We start from the raw sequence: 18,072 nt of genomic DNA, 5'->3' as shown, positions 1-18,072 counted from the left end.
GGTTTTTGTGTTTTGTTTAATTGATGTGATCACAGGCTCTTTTTATTCTACAGAGACCTGCATTTCAGAGGTCAGGATTTGACGTGTAAGATTCCTACATTAACTGATACTGTAGCTGACGAACGTTGAATATGAAGTTTCATGGGTTTCCCAGATAAAATGTGGTCCTGATCATTTAAAGCTCTGCATGTACCCTCCTGCACACCCAGGTAGGTGCCCAGGGGTCTGCTGGGCCCTCGTGCCACGTCAGCACACGCATTCCCTGTCTGCCACCTGGGAGGTGGCTGCTTATTTGCCCATACGATGTTTATTGCACTGGCAATGGCTTGGTTTCAGCTTAAACATTTACACTTTTGTCTCCTTCCAGTGTTGTTTAGACTCTTTTCAGGTTTGTTTTTTTTTTTTTTGCAGTACACGGGCCTCTCACTGTTGTGGCCTCTCCCGTTGCGGAGCACAGGCTCCGGACACGCAGGCTCAGCGGCCGTGGCTCACGGGCCCAGCCGCTCCGCAGCATGTGGGATCTTCCCGGACCGGGGCACGAACCCGCGTCCCCTGCATCGGCAGGCGGACTCTCAACCACTGCGCCACCAGGGGAGCCCTTTTCTGGTTTTTTTAATGACTTAAGATTTTTACCAAGACAAGAGTAACGCTTCTGTGCATTTGTCCCCTTCCCACAGTGGGGCTCGTCGTCTAGAAGACAAGGAGCATTTACCTCCCCTATTCCCTCGCCTGCAGAACACCCACAGCAATATTCTTAGAATGTCGTGAAGCCAGAATCCTACGTTTAGATTCAAGTTGGAAAGCCCATGTGGTCCTTTCTGCCCTCTTTCTGCATCTCCGGAGCCCATCAGTCTCCCTTCCCCCATCTTCCCTTCTAACCCGCTGTCCCCCGGGCTGGCGAGGCCAGGCCTGGCCCTCACCTTACAGGATTATTTTTCAGTCACCTGGGATGGGGGGCGGTGAGGTGTATGGGCTTTGTGGTATGGTGCTGGCACCCTGCCAGGGGCAGGCTGTCGGGCACTAGAGAACTAGGTCCATCGGGGGTCTCAGATCAGACGTCACACGAAGTCACACAGCACAGGATCCTCCTGCCACTCGGGCTTAAGCCTTGCCTGCTGCACCCGACTGCCCTGTCCGGGGAGACGCCGCCCTGGGCTCTGTCTGTGAAAGGCCTTGGGGAAGTCGGAGGTGTGGCTCAGGTCCCCTCACCACAGTCAGCGAGTCTGGCCGGGCACACACTGCCCCATCTTAGTGACAGTGGGTGTCCGCGGGGGATGGAGGGGGACCTGGCAGGCACTCCCTGGGCGTCCTAAAGAAGGTGCAGATCAGCCAGCGAACTCAGAGTTGATAAAAAAAACATTGCAGAAGTAATAGCGGAAACTATGAAGTGACATGGTAGAGATCAGTGAATATTTTTTAATCTTAATTCATACATATTTTACTTTTCTATCCTTCCCAAAGCAGCATGAGCAGTAAATAGGCAGGTTAAGTGCACTAAAGGAAACGAGCAATATTTGGGGCCTCCTCCCTCGGCCAGATGGGCTGTTGCCAGCCTTGGGTAAATGCATACATGCACCCCCTTGTACAGTCATTCTTGACCTAGTTGCACATCGTGCTACCTGTAACCAGGCTTTCAGAGGGCACGTGTGTGTCCAGGTTGGTTTGAGTTCCCCGGCTCACTCAGCAATGGCCCTGGTTTGGGTTGTTGGTTCTACCGTCGGGAGGTTCTGTCTGCAGGGGAGGCTCCCTGGGCTTGAAGTTCCTGACATCAGCTGGTGCCGTGCAGGTCCCCATCGAGGGCCAATTCCCAGAGGAGAGCAGGGTGGCCCTGGGGGGTGGAAGGGGGCCGAGGTGGAGGGACTCTCCTGCTGCAGCTGCTGGACGGGGCCCGACGCTCTGCCACCTGGTTCCTCGACCGAGCTCGGTAGAGGCAGCGGGGTCCCCTGGGGGGCCCCGTGGTGCTGGGGTTGCTTCCAGACACAGAAGGGGAGGTTGAGGCCGAGACTCCAGGGGCACGTTGGGTGGTGCTGGGCATTGTTCCTGCGGACAGAGCAGAGGGAAGGAAGCGTCCAAGCTGCCCAGAGAACTGTCCTTCCCCGGGTTGGGGAGGGGACTCCCTGCTGCACCCTCCTGCCTGGCCAAAGCCTGCAGGGGAGAGTCACAGGGCGAGAGCCCCTCTGCCGGGGAAGCAGGCCCAGGGCTGGGGTGGGGGGCTCAGCCTGGCTCACCAAGGCTACCACAGTGGAGAAATGGAAGAGAAGAGGAAGTGCTCGACGGTGACCCTGACCTTGGGGCTTTCCCTCTGACCTCATGTCACAGATTCACAGCTGGTGGAGGCAGGGGTGGGGGGATGGGAGGGGGGGAGGTTGACCTTCCGTCCATCCACGTGTTTGAGTGTAGCTCATCTCGTGTCCGTACCTCATGCCAACTTGTATCTGAGCCAGAAATCCATCCTCCCTGGATGGACCCTCCTGCACTCGAGGTGCTGGGGGCACAGGACACATCCCGCCTGCCTTTAGTTTCATTAGTGAAGTGGGATGATAACTGCCTTGTGGGTATCAGGATGAGATGAGGCCATGTACCGATAGCTGTCTAAGCTAGAGAACTAGTTCAAATGTGGTTATAATTGGAACGTGAATGAAGAAGGCCAGGAAGGGAGTACGAGGGAGCTAAGCCCTCCTTCCAGATGACTCAAATGATGCTAGCACAATCTTTTTTTTTTTTTCCATCATGGAAAGAACGACTCTTTGGGAAGCAGCTCAGCATTCTCTTTCCTAAGTCTAACTAAGGATCTATTTGGCAGTCCTGAGCATTCCTTGTCACAAAGTTCCTGGAGAGCATTTTCTGTAGTAAGGTATGCGGCCAGTCAGGACAAAGAGCGTCATTATTTTGCCCTGTGGTAAAACTGTAGCCCAGAAGATGCGCAAAACCCCTGTGCCCACCAGGCTGCGGAAGCTTCCGCTGGGAGGTAGCTGAGTATCCTCGCAAACTGTCCCTAGCACAGGGCTTGCTCCAAGTCACCGCAGAAGAGTAGAAAAGAAAGTCAATTTCATTAGTTTGTCCCTCGGGGATCTCTTGGGGGTAAAAATCTGCTTAGCTTCAACGTGAGTTCTGAAAACTGAAAGAATGGATTTCTTCATTGCTCGAAAGCTGGTCCCCGCCTCCCACATGTGACCAAGGGAACCAGAATGACCTGGTGTGTGTAGACCCGGTGCATGAGACACTATGGACAGGGCGGGTGGACGAGGGGGTAGGAGAGACAGAGGCCCCCCAGGCAGGTCTGTGTATCCGCAGATCCGCAGGCCCTCGGGGAACTGGCAGGGGGACCCCATCAGGCAGGGGGGCTGCCCTCTGATTCTTTCAGGGGCTTGGAGGCTCCTCTTCCCCTCCTCTCAGAACAGCTCTGCCCACCTCTCCCTGCTCCCAGCTGCCTGTGCTGACTCACGGTTCCCACATCCCAGGAGTTCTTGGTCCATCATGGTACCCAGCCACCATCTTCCTCTGGCCCCCTCAGTGCCTCGTGGCCCCAGCTCCCCTGCCAGGCCATGTGTTTCTAGGGGCAGTGGCCAGCCCTGGGCCAGCCCTCTCCGGGTTGGTTGCCCACCCCTGGTCCCATGAGCTATGGCAGGGAGAGAGGGGGTATAGGGCCCCTTGTAAGCATCGTCCTTGGGACAGCGGTGGCTGTGTTGGGCGGATTCAGCTGGAAGGGAAAGTTGGGTGCGGGAGGCCAATTGCGTAGCACAGGAGAATTAACATACAACGAGCTCGGCTCTAGTGGCTACTTGGAATGCATAGATTGTGCCTCCAATTTAACTTCCGCTTCATGGTCTTCAACAGCTTCACTGAGTTATGGTCTACACACCACAAAGTTCACCCGTTTAAAGTTTATAATTCAATGGTCTTTAGTACGTTCCCTGAGTTGTGCGACCACCACCACAATCTATGTTGGAATAGTTACCTCGTGCCTCAAAGAAACCCTGTGCCCCTTAGCAGTCAGCCCCGCTTACTCTGCCTTCTCCCAGCCCTGGGCAACCGCTAATCTGCTTCCTGTCTGTGGGTTTGCCTCTTCTAGACATTTCACATCCAGGGAATCACACCACGTGTGGTCTTCAGTGCCTCACCTCTTTCACGTAGCACAGTGTTTCCAGGGGTCATCCACGTTGTGGCATGAATCAGGGCTTTATTCCTTTTTATGGCCAAATAATATTCCACCTGGGACATACGGGTACCCCCTATTTAGCCCCTCACGTGGCCACTTACCACATACCTCCGCCTGTCCTTACTTTCCTCGTCTGCGGGGAGGCTGGCCAGGACATGGACAGAAGCAGCAGGAACAGGAAGACCACGAAAGCTGCCAGGCTCACCCAGAAGGCGATGACGATCGAATCTGTGGGAGGCAGACACGTGTCTCCACGTCAGTGTGATGTCACAGGGCCCACGGCCGGGAAGCGAGGGCCCCCATGTGCTGTGTGGATGGGGCTCTGGGGCTAAGTCTTCTTGGCTGTGATGGGGGGTGGAGGTACGGGGGCAGATTTTTCCATTAATGATAACCTTGGGAAGGAAACGGGCAGCAGCAGGGACCTGGCGTTTTTCCCAGGGCCACGGGCCTCTCGGTGAGTTTAGGGGGCTTATTGAGGGGAAAAAACAGTGAATGAAGTTGGGTGACACCTCATGGGTTTGCTTTTTCAGCTGCTGCTGATGATCAGAGAATGGATTTCCCCTCCTCCCTTCCTCTCGGGAGTGAGAAGAAAGAGCTGTGAGCAACTTCTCGTGGCAAGACGCCCTCCCCTCCCCTGTGAGGGCTGCAGCCCCTACCAGCCTGGTTAGGGACACCTTCAAAGACCCCAAGATCAGAGACTTAGAAAAAAAGATGTGCGCTAGGCAACTGTGCCAGCCTGCCGCAGGAAGGGCCAGGCCCTTCCCGCTGTGGAGTTGTCACCCGAGGTCTGCCACGGCCAGCCTGCTAGAGGTGGAAAGAGCCGGTCCCTTTCTTTTCGAGGGACAGGCCCAGCTGCGGGGCAGTGGCAGGAGGAAAAAGCACTACTGCAGCCACTACTCTGGCTGTATCTGTGGCCGGAGGTGAAAGGACGCGGGGAAAATGGGAAAGATGCTTAGTCTCTTCTGGGCCCTGGGTAGATCCTGGCAGGTCAGGAGGTTCCTTTCTCTGAGACTCTGGGTCTGGAACTTTCGGCAAGTTGCTAGGGAACTGCAGGGGTATAGTTTCTCCTGGGGGTTGTCTTTGGCTCTGGGCACAGAGGACCAGGCTCATAATTAGTGTCTGCAAGTATCTTCTCCCAGACACACTCATGCCCCCAGGACAAGATGCCCCAGACCAGGATATGCTAGGCACCTACATGTGTGACCAAAGGAAGCCACTGAAGGATAGTAATCAACAGGCATGTATTAATCACGTACAGGAGCCAGGCTTTGCTGGGGGCTGTTAAGGATTCAGAGGGGGCCAACCTGCCCACCAGAAATCGCTGACCCCCTTCAGGATGCTGCATCTCTCCCCCAGCATCCTCGGCACTCCTGCTGCACTGCCTGTGCCAGCCGTGCCCTGCCTTCTGCTGGGTTCTGTTCAAACAAAAGATGTTCTTGTGATGGATTCAAATGAAAAGATGTTTATAAATGGGTGAACAAATGACTGAATGGAGGATTAGAGATCTATGAGTCATTTGTGGGGTAAATAATAGTAATTTAGTAAAGATCGTTACCACTGCCCTCTATGATCCAAGACAGGTAGAGGGAGAAACTGAGACTTTGAAAGAGTCGATTTTAGGTCCTAAAAGTGTCGAAAACAGGTAATAAGGAACAGATGCAGTATCTGCAAAAAGAATCCTGGACCTCCACCACCTAGTAATGCATCAGCAACTCGGCACTCACACTGAAGAGAGGACAAGGACAGCAAAGCTTTGCAAGGACAGCAAAGCCCCCCAGGCTGACTCTCACATCCTCTCTGCTTTCTGTCCCTGACCTGAGAAACCGATGGGGGTGCCCTAGAGCAACAGACTGTTGTAGGGGCCCTATGGGCTCCTGGGAAACAGGAAATGAGGTTGTTGCCATCCGTCTTAAGCTCAAGGACTTTTTTAAAAAATTTTTATTGGAGTATAGTTGATTTACAATGTTGTGTTAGTTTCAGGTATACAACAAAGTGAATCAGTTATACGTATACATATATCCACTCTTTTTTTTAGATTCTTTTCCCATATAGGCCATTACAGAGTATTGAGTAGAGAGTTTCCTGTGCTGTACGGTAGGTTCTTATTAGTTATCTATTTCATATACAGTAGTGTGTATACGTCAATCAAAAGAAGCCTCTGGGGCTTCCCTGGTGGCGCAGTGGTTGAGAGTCCGCCTGCCGATGCAGGGGACACGGGTTCGTGCCCCGGTCCGGGAAGATCCCACATGCCGCGGAGCGGCTGGGCCCGTGAGCCATGGCCGCTGAGCCTGCGGGTCCGGAGCCTGTGCTCCGCAACGGGAGAGGCCACAGCAGTGAGAGGCCCGCGTACCGCAAAAAAAAAAAAGAAGCCTCTGACTTTCTTAGTGTTCCTTGCCTGCTCACTGTGTATTATTCCACAATACCTGCTTCGGTTCAACTCTGTCCCAAAGAGTCCCAATTTACTGTAGAACCCTCAAAGTATAAGAGTATGTATGTTTTCAGAAAATATGGTTTGGGATTTTTATTGTATGAGGAAGTTTCAGATTTCTGCAGACGCTAACGCTCTTTTACTTTCATAAAAGTAATGCAGGATTTGAGGTCTTTGGCACCTACGTGAGTTCCGTCAGAGCCTCTAAGAAAACAGCCCCCAAAGCTGAGCAGTTGAGACGCCCCCTCCCCTCTCCCAGGCTCCCCTCCCCCAGGCTCACGCTGTCTGTCCCAGCCCTTGGTCATTATCTCCAGACGCTGAGCAGGAAATGAGATGTTACCGCTCCCAGAACACAGCGTCTTCAGAGAAGTGAAATTTTCATTTCGCCAGACCAAAAGGCGAACAGTAGCCACTAGCTGTTTCCTGTACTACGTTCTATTTCATCGTGTTCTGTTGAAAAACACAACCAAGAAAATAGGGTTTTTTCCTCTTCTTCCTGAAGGTTCAGCCTAAGTGCTTGAGAGAACGTTTTGTACCAAGGGTGAGAGCTGTCATTCCCCAGTGTTGGAAATGTTTAAACATCCATGGGCTTGTCTTTACAACAAGGAGCACCAGGCTGGCTTGACAATGAAACTGGTCCAGCCACGGAAAACTCCCCTTCCCTTCCCTCTTCTCCAAGGCCCTAGAATAAAATTAACCCCAAGGTTTTTCCCTTCTTGGGGAATAATGACGGGGTTAAGGGCCTAGGCTCTGGAGGCTAACAAATTCTGACTTGGTCATTTCCTAGCTGTTGGATCTCAGGCAATCTTTTTTACATCTCTAAATTTATTAACAGATAAACTCCTTATCTGTTAAATGGGGATAATAGTATGTGTTTTTTGGCTGTTAGGCAAATTAAATAAAATAATATGTATATGCAATGTACATGGCACAATTCCTTGTTTAATGGTCGTGAACCAATGTATAAATAGAACTAATATTATTTCAGTTACGAGGGCTTTGTGGCAAGTAATATCACAGTATCCTTCAAGCTCACTAAAATGTAAGCTATGAGTGAAGGTAATTGTAGCATAGACTGCTGGCTGTCAATCCTAATGTTTGCTTTCACATGCTTCCATAGTAATAGAACCCCTCCTTTAGCAGGTCATATGGCTTCCTGGCATGAAGACTACATTTCCCAGCCTCCCTTTCAGTTAGTAGGGTCATGAGACAAGGTTCTGGCCAATGAGATGTGAGTGGAGCTGTTACAAGACGGTTCTAGGAGTCCTTCTGCAGAGATGGCTGGATTTCTAAAACCCATGTCCCTTCTTATGCCCTTACTCCATTTTGTTGCCCAGAACATGGATGTGATGGCTAGAGCCAGGCTTGGATGGCAGGGATGGCAGAGATATGAGCTAGAACAAAGCTACTTCTTGAAGATTTCATGGAGCTGACATACCATCCCATCCTTCAAACTTGTACATGAAAGAGAAATCAACATCTGTTTTATCTGGAACTCTGTTAATTTAACCAATTTTCTCTATTGAATCTGTAAAAAAATTGACTTTTTAAATGAACATATCAAAACTGACAAATCCAAATGAATGCGGACCTTCAAAATAATCATCTGCTCTCTTCCACAGTCATCTAAATTTTCCTAAAATACATACGATGATCAAACATTTATAAATTCTTCTTTTGCAATTACCTTGAAGGACACATACACACACACACACCAATTTTGCTACTTTATGAGATATTTTATTTTTGACACCCAGCTGGTATCAATCAGCTTAAGTCCATTCACCTGATTGGTTTCTGGGTGATTCTTAACTATTTCTCAGAAGCAAATCCACTCTCCAAAGACATACATAATTTATCTCTGTGGACATTTCATAGAATGTGTCATGGCCACCAAAGTCATTTCCAAAGTAAGAGTTCCAAGCAGTTTTTGAGCAATGACAGACTCATTCAAGTTTGGCAGCTCCACATGGGGCTAGCTAGATGGGAAATTTGTTCCAAGGTAAACATACTCATATCTTTGTTTAAAAATCACTTTCACTGCTTACGTCACGTCCATGGAACTGACCATTTGCTGAAGACTTAAACATCATAATTAAAGTTGTAACCTGAACTTCATCCCTCCGACCAAAAGAGAAGAGTTATATAGAGGTCCTTTGTTCAATCTTTACCCTGAAGTCTATGCATTGTGTTCAGAAGAGATTGGTTAGTGGTGTGTTTTTCCTCTCCTAGCTGTCAGAGAAGCAGATGAATAGACTGCCTTATTATTATTTACTTTTTAACACCTTTATTGGAGTATAATTGCTTTACAATGGTGTGTTAGTTTCTGCTGTATAACAAAGTGAATCAGCTATACATATTCATATATCCCCATATCTCCTCCCTCTTGCGTCTCCCTCCCACCCTCCCTATCCCACCCCTCTGGGTGGTCACAAAGCTCCGAGCTGATCTCCCTCTGCTATGAGGCTGCTTCCCACTAGCTACCTATTTTACATTTGGTGATGTCTATATGTCCATGCCACTCTCTCACTTCATCCCAGCTTACCAGACTGCCTTATTATTGAAGCTGCCAGAAGCAGTGCATCAGCAGAAGTCAATATGGGCCATGACGAATTCTTCCTAACCTCTAATTAAAGGAAGAAGACATATTGACCTGAGAGGTAAATAATACAGCCGTAAAGCCAGACACTACCCAAGGAAAATCAACTCATCCCACTCCTCCCTGCAAGGGAGTACTTGAGTAGTATCTGGAGACTCATGGTATTAAAATAATCTGTATGGTTGCTATAAGACTGGAATATGGGACTGTTTTTTTCTCCTAAGCTTAGCCGCTGAAAAGGGAACAAATAGAAGATCAAACGTGTAATCAGTCTGTTCAGGCAGGGTCTCAGGAAACAGATTTGCATTTTCCACCTTTCTGACAGTGTTGGGAAGATTCTTAACCTTTCCGTGAAACATAGGCCACGTCTGAAAAATCACAAGGGTAACAATCCTTGTGGCGTCCCTGTAACAGAATCACACCAGATTTTAAGCCATCCTGGGAAAGGGCAACCCACAGCCTTCAAGTCAGCACTCAATGCTCATAAAAGTATATCTAAATCCCTAGACGTTTCCAATTATCTGCCCAACCATGATGGAATAAATTGCACTGTCTGGGCATGAACACAAAAATCTTAAAATCCTTCCTGCTTGTTAGGTTAACACATGAGCTCGGGGATTTTGTCTTCTATTTTTGTCTTCTCTACTTGACACAGGAGTTGAACCCAGCCTGGACTTCACCATGTCTACCAGCTGCCCTAGGTGACCTTCTAGTGAGACGATCTGAGCGAGAGCTTTGCCTCTTTGCCCAAAGCATTCCCAGCATCTTTCTGTCTTTGATGCGCACCCCTGCAGAGACCTGGGATATGATGCCTTCTGATTTGTTTGACTGGGTTGGCGATCCAGCCCAGAGGAACTGGCAGGGAGAGAAAGTCACATCTGTCAGTAAAGGAGGTCACCTGCTTGCTGTGGTTGACCTCTGTCCACCCTCACCTGGACTCACGCTTACCTTACTGTACCTTCGAAGCCAGGTAACAGAGCATCCCTGAGACTGCCCAATGCTGCCTTTTGCTGATCATCACAGAAAACAAAAGTGACACAGTGATAACGGGAGCACAGAGATTGGATGAGGGACATTGCTGCTTTTGCATTTTTTAGGCTTTTTCTTTTTTAGTGAACTTTTTTGAATTCAAATACTAAGGTCAGAAATAGGCGAGACATCTTTACTTAACACACAACAGTGGAAGAAGTTCTTCTCTCCCCAAGGCCACTGCTTATAAGAGCAACATTCTGGAAACATTCTATATGTTCAAAGATACATATTTCTAGAACACCATGCAGCTATTTGCAAAATTTTTGTGAAAGAATATTTAACAACATGGGAAAAGAAAATACTGTGAGGTCAGTAAGAGCAGGGTACAAAATAGCATACACAGCCAGATCTGATTTGAAATATATCTAGGAGACAGGATGTGCATAGTGAATTCTCTCTGTCTGCTTCAGCTGATGGCCAAGACAAAGGTGCCACTATAGACTGAATGTTTGTGTCTCCTACCCACCATTCATATGTGGAAGCCCTAATCCCCAGTGCGATGATTTTTGGACGTGGGGCCTTTGAGAGGTAATTAGGGTTAGATGAGGTCATGAGGGTGGAGCCCTCATTAGGATTAGTGACCTCATAAGAAGAGAAAGAGACACACGTACACTCTTTCACCATTTGCACCAAGGAAAGGCCTTGTGAGCAGACAAAGAGAAGGTGGCCATCTACAAGCCAGGAAGCAAGTGCTCACCAGACAGAGAATCTACTGCCACATTGATCTTGGATTTCCAGCCTCCAGAACTGTGAGAAATAAATATCTGTTATTTAAGCCACCCAGCCTGTGATATATTGTTATAGCAGCCCAAGGAGACTAAGACAGGGCTTGACTACTTAAAATCTGACTTGGTGATGCTTAGCTCTGAGGAATTTTCTTTAGAGACAGTAGATAGTATTAGGAGTCCCCCAAGACCCTCATCTTGTAGGAGAGGGTGCCCTGCCCTCGAGTCCATGGAGACAACCCAGGGCATTCCCTATGTGTCTGTTGCATACTTCCCAGCCTGCAGATCTGTGGGAAATAAATTTATTTTGTTTATAATCCACCCAGTCTATAGTATTTTGTTATAGCAGACTGAAAGGATTAATACAGGCTGCTGTAACGAAGTACCATGTCTGGGGTAACTTAAACTACAGACATTAATTTTCTCACAGTTCCGGAGGTTGGAGGTCCAAGACCAAAGTGTCAGCAGGGTCGGTTTCTTCTGGGGCCTCTCTCCTTGGCCTGTCTTTCACTGGGTCCTCTCATGGTCATCCCCCTGTGTGTGTCTGTGTTCTAATCTCTTCTTACAAGGACACCAGTCGCTCTGGATTACAGCCCAGCTTAATGACCTCATTTTAACTTAATCACCTCTTTAAAGGTCTTATCTCCAAATACTGTCACCTTCTGGGGTACTGGGAGTTAGAACCTCAACATAAGAATTTGGTGGGGGGCCGGGGGACACAATTCAGCCTATAACACCCAGGAAGGACAAACTTGGAAGGGGTTCAGACCTCCCTGGAGGAGATGTGGTTTGGCCACTGGTTGGCAGAAGGGTTGGGTCGTTCAGCCAGGCCTGAGTTTGCCTGGAGCTGCTAGACAAACCATGGAGAGCCCTCTGGAGGCCTGGTGGGTGGGTGGGGGTGTTGAGGGGGAAGAGAGGAAGATGGAGGAGTTGTGGCACCTCCCCCACCAACCACAGGTTGCCCGGGGGCTTTGGTTTCTTTGTCTACGTGGCTGCAGAGAGGTTATTGCCACAAGGAGGCTGCAAGATCTCAGGGAGACGGTGTTCTGGGCCAGGGACCGGGGCTAGTTCCCCCAGACGTCCCCACGCCCTCACTGCTGAACCCCCAGCCCCGGTGCTCCAGCGGTGCCCTCCAGAGCCCTCTCCTGAGAAAGCCTAACACGTGCTCACTTTAAAGAAAATTCCATCGTTGATCACAGAGCCTATTTTGAAGGGCGCATTCAGAGCTGAGAGGCAATAAATTGATAATTGGTGCAAATATTCATCATAAAAATTAATAATGTGTGCAAGAGCAGCCTACTTCACATTAGTTTATTCATTCATTCAGCAAACAGCTATTGTGTGCCTACTGTGTGCTAGGCACTATTTAGGAGCTCGTGGGGGAGAAAGAGAGAGAAGTGGACAAAGGTTCCTGCTCTGCTGGATCTGACATCTGGTGAGAATCTGCCCCCTGATCATGAAAAGTGTCCTGGGAAGAGTCCTGAGGCAACAGAGCTGGAATTTAGGTCGTGGCTCTGTGACTAGTCAGCTGCGTGACATTAAGTAAGTCACTTGGCCTCTCTGAGCCTCACATACTTCTATTCCCATGGCTGTAACACCGGAGCACGCTCATTCGTTCATTTATGCGGCCGCTCCCTCCTATACTGTGAACTCCTAAGGGTAGGGATCTTTTCAACTTTATGCTTCCAGCCCCAGCACATGGCTGTTTCTTGCCCACGTGTCACCACTACCCTACTGACCCTCACATTTATATGTTCACCAGAGCCATTTTCTTAGCAAGCAAATCGGCCCTTGTCTCTTCCCTGCTTACAATTTTAAATGACTCCCTGCAGTTTACAGGGATCCGCCAAGACTGGCCTGCAAGAACCTGGCCCCCGGGGATCCGGAGCTCATCCTTTGTCACCCTTCCCAAAACACCCTCCCGGAAACACATCTTTTACCTACAGGAGTGTAACTGTTCTCTACCCTGCGCCAGCCCCCTGAGTAGCAGGCAAATTCTAATCGATTTTTTGGACTCAGCTTTGCCACATCTTCCCTGGGAAGCCTTCCTTCACCTCTTACTTCTCCCCAGGGGTGTCCTTCCCTGTGCTCTGTGGGCAACTTTCGCAAATCTCCAGCCTAACACCGTTAACTGAATAAACGTTTATTACTGATCAGTATCTCCCACTTGACGGGACAGTTGAGGATCAACAGAGTAACCTGCTTGATCTCTTCCTCGAGCCAGTGTCATCTACAAAAAGGGTCTGGTCTAGACTAAGAGAGACTCCAGGGACCAGACGCAGCTCATCAGCATGGAGTGGACAAAATAGCTCTCATGCACATTTGGGGGGAACTGGGAACATTTGAATATAGACCGGAGATTAGATGATACTAAAATAATTGTTGAAGAGTTTAGATGTACTGTGATGTCCTAACTTTTAATAGTTTCCTAAATTTGGTGGAGGAGTGTCATGAGGTCTGTAACCTACTTGGAAATACATCATCACAAAATAGATCAACATGGTAATAAAATAAAATAGTTGTTGGGCTTCCCTGGTGGTGCAGTGGTTGAGAGTCCGCCTGCCGACGCAGGGGACACGGGTTTGTGCCCCGGTCCAGGAAGATCCCACATGCCACGGAGCGGCTGGGCCCGTGAGCCATGGCCGCTGAGCCTGTGCGTCCGGAGCCTATGCTCCGCAACGGGAGAGGCCACAACAGTGAGAGGCCTGCGTACCGGAAAAAAAAAAAAGAAAAAGTTGTTAAAAAATAAATCGAGGACATGGATTTAGTCCATTTGTTTTTATACCTCCAGCTCCCAGTGCAACTGTCTGACGCGTAATGGATAGTACAGAATTTTGATTGTTGAATTAATCATGAGCAATGGCCAGAAGGTGGGAAAAGGTATGGAGTGTTTCTGGTGTGGAAGTGGATGTCTTTGAAAAGATTGAAAACAAAATTGACAGTTCCTAATTTCAGAGGGACTACCAGGAGAAAAAGGGGGCTTAGACCTATTGGGGAGGGCAGGGGCAGGGAAATGAGCAAAGGGCACATGGTTGAGCCTGGAGTCCCTCCTATGCAGGGACGCTGTGAACAGTTACACAGGCTGCACACTGCTCAAGGGACCCCACCTGAATGGGTTGTGATTAGCTGTGTGCCCAAAGGAGGAGGTTTTTTTCTAATTTTTCTCTACCATGGGGGTTAGTGGCAGCCCTGTTCCTATGTTTGTGGGGCTTGAGGAAGGAGAGGAGAATTAAGGTGACCATCCGATGTGTCTGGGTTTCTCAATATGCATCCATGGGACAGTCCTGGGCAAACCTAGAAGGTTGGTTGCCCTCAGTATGGCAGCAAGAGAAAGAAGAGATTGAGGAGATGGAAGTGAAGATGGAGAGAGACTGAAACCAGGGGGCAGAAGGAGATAAGCTTGTAGGTTGCTGTTTTCCAAAGGGACCAGAAAATGGAGTCATTGTCACCAGCTGATAACACAACTTCCCACAAGCTCAGTGGCCTGTCCTCCCCACCTGAGCTCTGCTGAGCACCCACTGGACCCAGCCTCATACAGTTACAGACAGGCCCAGGGAGGAGAGAGGGCACCCAAGGGAGTTCTCAGTTTCCCCTCAGCAGCTCCAGGCAGGAGTCATTACAAAACAGCACACAAAGTAGGAGTGCAATTGTATGTGGGTGTGTAGGTGTGTGTGTATGTCCAGGCATGCACATGTGTATGTGCCTGTGTGCACATGAGGATACGGACACAGAACAACCCTAATTGGCTAGGCACCAAAACGTTAACACTGATTTTTTTCTGACTGGTAGAGTGAAGTCATTTACTGAGGAGCATATCAACCTTTAAAAAATATATTTAAAAAATGTGGTCAAGGCTTCCCTGGTGGCGCAGTGGTTGGGAATCCACCTGCAAACAGGAATAAAGGATCCCAGAAGGAGCACCTCTCCCTGTGGGTGTCAAAGATTCCTGATATCTAGGGGTTGGGTATAAAATGGTATCTGATATCCATTGTAATAAATCTGGAGTTAACATTCTAAGACACTAGGATACTTTTGAGACAGAATATTCTTTTAAGATGGATTTTTAAAAAAATAAATGAGATTTAAAATTTTTCTTATTTTATTTTTTTAATTAGTTAATTAATTTTTGGCCACACCACCACGTGGCTTGTGGGATCTTAGTTCCCCGACCAGGGATCGAACCTGGCGCCCTCGGCAGTGAAAGCACCAAGTCCTAACCACTGGACCGCCAGGGAATTTCCTTAAGATGGATTTCTTGATAGAGTTTAATTTATTTGTTTGGGGTTCCAATAAGCTGGGTGAGTTTCTTCAAATTGTAGATATCATGTTTCCTATTGTCTGTACGCAGATATGGGAGAGTTATTTTGTCAGTCCCCTAAGATGCATAACTTGAATCCTTGCTATGAAAATACCAATCGATGTTTACTCTTCATGGGAGAGATGACCCAGCAACTGGCTTCCCCCTGTAGGAGTCAAAAGCCCCCAACATCTAGCTTGTCTGGGGGGTGGCAAGGCGGTGACTTGTCTCTCTGGTGAGATTCCTCACTGAGATAATCTTTACTGGGTTTGGGAGTTTGAAGAGGAATTTCTTATTTGATCTCATTTCTAGCTCCCCAGGTTGTAAACTTCCAGCTCTAGTTCAAATGTGCAAGAAAGAACATCTCAAACCTCATACACAATTTAGAGAACACCAGCCGTTTTCATCAGAAATGGGAGTTGTTTGTGGGTAAGGGGGGAAGGGCAGAGGACTGAGATCATGTGTTCTAAGATTCTAGAGTTGCAAACGGTCCTCCCACCCAAAGCAGCTGGGCGACTCTTTGGAGCCCAGGTGGTGGCTGAGAGGGGTGTCTGGCACACGAAAGGACAGGAGTGTCTGAAGCTGAGCCAGAATTTTATTTAATTCGTGTTAATTTTAAAAAGTCTTGCCTGAATGCAGATCTACATGTTGTCCAGATCAATATGTATCCCGAAGTTCTGAACTTTTGATAATATACTTATGTGGGCTTTGATTTCAAATCTGCCACTTTCTCCCTATTACTATATGTCTTCCTTATTGTGAGTCGTAGGTGGAAAAAAATCTGCATTTTAATGTCATGATTATATACCTTGTATCAGAAAACACACGCCAAATCATTTTCCCCCCAAATGTTTTCTACAGTGCCAGGGATACAGGAAGTCCTCAGCAAACATGAAACAGAAGTCCTCAGCTTCTGCAAGTTGTAAATGAAACAGGAAACAGGAACACTTCCTAACCAGACATTCTATAGGACTTCCCCCAAGGGCCCTGCCAGGGATCTGCCTCCTTTTATTAAATGATACCACCCGAGTGAATTTCAGTTTCCAGCTGGTGTGTAACAGACTATCTTTCTTTTCATACAAGAAGCATCCGGTTCCTTCGAAGGACTGCGTTCCTTTTTTGAAGGACATAGTGTGTGATGGTAGTGAAATCCCAAGGAACCCAAGGGACTTCAGAATAGGCAGAGAGGATGGGCTCCTGAAACTGAGACTTTGTTTTTGTTTTGTTTTGTTTTTCATGTTCATTCACTCAGTCAACTCATTATCTTGACTGACTAGCTGGAATAATCAGAGGAGATCGCTGACAAAGTACCCAGTTACGCAAGAGATAAAGGCTGGGCTGGGGCAAGGAGGAAAAGGATGTTTACTTGTCTGGTTGTCCTTCCTGAGACTGTGAAGATGAAGCACTGGTGGGTATTTTAATAAGAATTAGTAAGTCACACATCTTAGGAGTGGACACAGTAACTCTCTCCCACATCTGTATAGAGACAACAGAAAACGTGAAATCTGCAATTTGAAGAAACTCATCTAGCTTATTGGAACCCCAGACAAATCTAACTCTATCAAGAAATCTATCTTACCAGTAGATTCTGCTCCCAAAGTGTCTTAGCTTCTCAGGAGGTTAGTTCCAAACTTATTACAGAAGATAACAGGTACACCCGCCACCCCCCGCCATTCCCTTATATCCACGAGCTCAAGTCATGTTCTGGCTTCCCGGTGGCATCTGCTGTAGTTCTTAAGTGAATGGAGAAAAGTCATTTGGGCCAACCCCCAGCCTCTGCCCGGCCAGCTTTCCCAGTTCGGGACTCACCCCCAGCCTCTGCCTGGCCAGCTTTCCCAGTTCGGGACTCACCCCCAGCCTCTGCCTGGCCAGCTTTCCCAGTTCGGGACTCACCCCCAGCCTCTGCCTGGCCAGCTTTCCCAGTTCGGGACTCACCCCCAGCCTCTGCCTGGCCAGCTTTCCCAGTTCGGGACTCACTCCCAGCCTCTGCCTGGCCAGCTTTCCCAGTTCGGGACTCACGTTTGCTGGCCTTCAGCTTCTTCTCATCCACGGGAATGAGGTCCAAGTAGTCCAGGTAGTATTCGTAGCTGTCGTATGCGGCAGAGGCATTGGTCCGGTTGGCCATGCCTGCAGCGCTGGCAGGTGGCCCCTCCGGAGCTGCTCAGAGCTCTACCAGGAGGTTGCCCGGCTGATTTCTGTAAAATCATCCAAGTGTGTCTGTGGGTCTCCAGGCTCAAGGCCTGCCCACTTATCAGAGCCGTTGGGCTCAGAGGAAGGTCAGAGGGGTGGGCCTGACATCTTCAGTGTTCAAGTAGAGCGTTCCATCCTGCCCTGCTTGACGGAACTCCAAGACAAACAGAGCTACAAGGCTGGAGCCTGCAGTCCCAGTGCAGTTCCAGGTTGGCCCTCAGCGTCAGGACAGGAAAACAGATCCCCCAGGGTCCCTTGAAAGGCAAGATGTGGTCTACGATTGGAAAGGACAGTCACTTTCTACCTTAAGTACCTAAAAAGTTAATCAGCAAATCAAAAGCCTGTCAGTGCCCTTGACTTGCATTAAGGCCGTGCTTGGTGCTATTAAGCAACCAGCAAATCACTGGCTTAGATTCCTTATCCGAGGGCCTGAGTGATGTCAACCCTGAACTTGCAACCTCTCGTGTCCACGTCAGCAATTAATTAAACCAAAAGAACACTCCTCTCCAATTGAGCACACTTCCCAGCTTTCATCTGAGCCCCCAAGAAGCAATCAGTCAGTTGCCTCTGTTCAGACAGGCTGTTTTTTGTGGCAAGATCCCACATGGACTGTGCTCTTGGGAAATAGGGCCCCAGGGTGAA

General features: G+C 48.7%; 1 protein-coding gene across 1 annotated transcript; it reads right to left on the bottom strand.

Moving 5' to 3' along the window:
- Positions 1-741: 741 nt before the first annotated feature.
- On the bottom strand, positions 742-17,579 carry MRAP (melanocortin 2 receptor accessory protein). The gene is given in 5 exon segments (XM_033418187.2): positions 742-1,839; positions 1,841-1,939; positions 1,941-2,040; positions 4,264-4,387; positions 17,260-17,579. Coding segments are annotated over 5 exon segments (588 nt in total). The 5' UTR covers positions 17,366-17,579; the 3' UTR covers positions 742-1,680.
- Positions 17,580-18,072: the final 493 nt, after the last annotated feature.

Source organism: Orcinus orca, chromosome 5 (assembly GCF_937001465.1).
Source record: "Orcinus orca chromosome 5, mOrcOrc1.1, whole genome shotgun sequence".
Lineage (NCBI taxonomy): Eukaryota > Metazoa > Chordata > Mammalia > Artiodactyla > Delphinidae > Orcinus > Orcinus orca.
The sequence above is the reverse complement of the archived record's forward strand: the minus strand, read 5'-3'. Positions and strand labels throughout refer to the sequence as shown.